The sequence below is a fragment of the Ascaphus truei genome, unplaced genomic scaffold (genome assembly GCF_040206685.1).
Source record: "Ascaphus truei isolate aAscTru1 unplaced genomic scaffold, aAscTru1.hap1 HAP1_SCAFFOLD_989, whole genome shotgun sequence".
In the NCBI taxonomy this organism is placed as follows: domain Eukaryota; kingdom Metazoa; phylum Chordata; class Amphibia; order Anura; family Ascaphidae; genus Ascaphus; species Ascaphus truei.
The window spans coordinates 132,442-135,067 of record NW_027457329.1 but is presented as its reverse complement, the minus strand read 5'-3'; the positions used below and the strand labels follow the sequence as shown (position 1 = coordinate 135,067).

The 2,626-nt window shown below is 55.1% G+C and overlaps 1 protein-coding gene across 1 annotated transcript; it reads left to right on the top strand.

Annotated features, from left to right (window-relative positions):
- Nucleotides 1–515: 515 nt before the first annotated feature.
- LOC142486783 (uncharacterized) lies at nucleotides 516–2,118 on the top strand (the record flags this gene model as incomplete). The annotated part of the gene is made up of 2 exons (XM_075585237.1): nucleotides 516–1,164; nucleotides 1,964–2,118. Coding segments are annotated over 2 exons (789 nt in total), but the record flags the coding sequence as incomplete, so codon positions are not given.
- Nucleotides 2,119–2,626: the final 508 nt, after the last annotated feature.

The window sequence follows — 2,626 nt, the reverse complement described above, 5'->3', positions numbered from 1 at the left end:
TTGTGTGTGTGATTGCTACTCAGAGGAGGAGAGATGATACTGGGGGGGGGGGGTTAGTGTGTGTGTGTGTGTGTGTGTGTGTGTGTGTGTGTGTGTGTGTGTGTGTGTGTGTGTGTGTGTGTGTGTGTGTGTGTGTGTGTGTGTGTGTGTGTGTGTGTGTGTGTGTGTGTGTGTGTCTGTGTGTGTGTGTGTGTGTGTGTGTGTGTGTGTCAGAGGAGGAGGAGAAAAGATGCTGAGGAGAGAGATGTGTGTGATTGGTACCCAGAGGAGGAGGAGAGAAGATGCTGGGGAGGGAGGGAGGAGAGAGATGTGTGTGTGATTGGTACCCAGAGGAGGAGGAGAGAAGATGCTGGGGAGGGAGGAGAGAGATGTGTGTGTGTGATTGGTACCCAGAGGAGGAGGAGAGAAGATGCTGAGGAGGGAGGGAGGGAGGGAGGGAGGGAGAGAGAAGTGATATTTGTGTCACTGTAGCTAGAAGAGAGGAGAGAATAAAGGAGATTGAAGAGAGGGGATAGAGCAGAGGCTCGGCACAGCAGAGGTTCGGCACAGCAGAGGCTCGGCACAGCAGAGGGTCGGCACAGCAGAGGCTCGGCACAGCAGAGGCTCGGCACAGCAGAGGCTCGGCACAGCAGAGGATCGGCACAGCAGAGGGTCGGCACAGCAGAGGCTCGGCACAGCAGAGGCTCGGCACAGCAGAGGGTCGGCACAGCAGAGGGTCGGCACAGCAGTGGCTCGGCACAGCAGAGGAACGGCACAGCAGAGGCTCGGCACAGCAGAGGCTCGGCACAGCAGAGGGTCGGCACAGCAGAGGCTCGGCACAGCAGAGGCTCGGCCAGCAGAGACTCGGCACAGCAGAGGCTCGGCACAGCAGAGGTTCGGCACAGCAGAGGGTCGGCACAGCAGAGGGTCGGCACAGCAGAGGCTCGGCACAGCAGAGGCTCGGCACAGCAGAGGGTCGGCACAGCAGTGGCTCGGCACAGCAGAGGGTCGGCACAGCAGAGGCTCGGCACAGCAGAGGCTCGGCACAGCAGAGGGTCGGCACAGCAGAGGGTCGGCACAGCAGAGACTCGGCACAGCAGAGACATGACCAGCCAGTCACAGGGATCCAGCAGTTGCTGCACGCGGAGAAGAGAGCGGCAGAGAGAGTGTCCGAGGCGAGAAAACGTGAGTCACCTCCTACACTATACAGACAGACACAGACACAGACAGACACAGACAGACACAGACAGACACAGACAGACACAGACAGACAGACAGACACAGACAGACACAGACAGACACAGACACAGACACAGACACAGACAGACAGACAGACACAGACACAGACAGACACAGACAGACACAGACACAGACACAGACACAGACAGACACAGACAGACAGACAGACACAGACAGACGCAGACAGACACAGACAGACAGACAGACAGACACACAGACCGACACAGACAGACACACACAGACACAGACAGACACACACACTCACAGACAGACAGACAGACAGACAGACACAGACAGACACAGACAGACACAGACAGACAGACAGACAGACACAGACAGACAGACACAGAGAGACACAGACAGACACACAGACAGACAGACACTCACAGACAGACAGACACACAGACAGACACACAGAGACACAGACAGACAGACACAGACAGATAGACAGACAGACAGACAGACAGACACAGTCAGACACACACAGTAAGACACACATCAGACACACAGTCAGACACACACACACACACACACACACACACACACACACACACACACACACACACACACAGTCAGACACACACACAGTCAGACACACAGAGACAGACACACACAGTCAGTCAGACACACACAGTCAGACACAAACACACACACACACACACACACAGACACACACACACACAGTACAAGGTGACACCCATAAGATGTCACAGGGCTGAGCGCTTTCTCCTCCTCCCTCGGCCAGGTAAAGCTCGCAGACTGAAGCAAGCGAAGGAAGAAGCGCAGGGAGAGATCGAGCAGTATCGTGTGGAGAGAGAGCGTGAATTCCAGCGCCAGCAGCACACGGTAACTATATACTGTGTGTGTGTGTTACACACACAATAAAGAATATCACGTGTGAGCACATTCACATGTCTTAGACAGGTCTGCACCCTGCCTTTCACCATTATCCCCCAGCATACAGTGCTCCCACTGCAGCAAGGGATTCTGGGAAATGACATAGAGCCCTGCCTTTCACCATTATCCCCCAGCATAGTGCTCCCACTGCAGCAAGGGATTCTGGGAAATTACATGCACCCTGCCTTTCACCCATTATCCCCCAGCATACAGTGCTCCCACTGCAGCAAGGGATTCTGGGAAATGACATGCAGCCCTGCCTTTCACCCATTATCCCCAGCATACAGCGCTCCCACTGCAGCAAGGGATTCTGGGAAATGACATGCAGCCCTGCCTTTCACCCATTATCCCCCAGCATACAGTGCTCCCACTGCAGCAAGGGATTCTGGGAAATGACATGCAACCTGCCTTTCACCATTATCCCCCAGCATACAGTGCTCCCACTGCAGCAAGGGATTCTGGGAAATTACATGCACCGTGCCTTTCACCATTATCACCCAGCATACAGTGC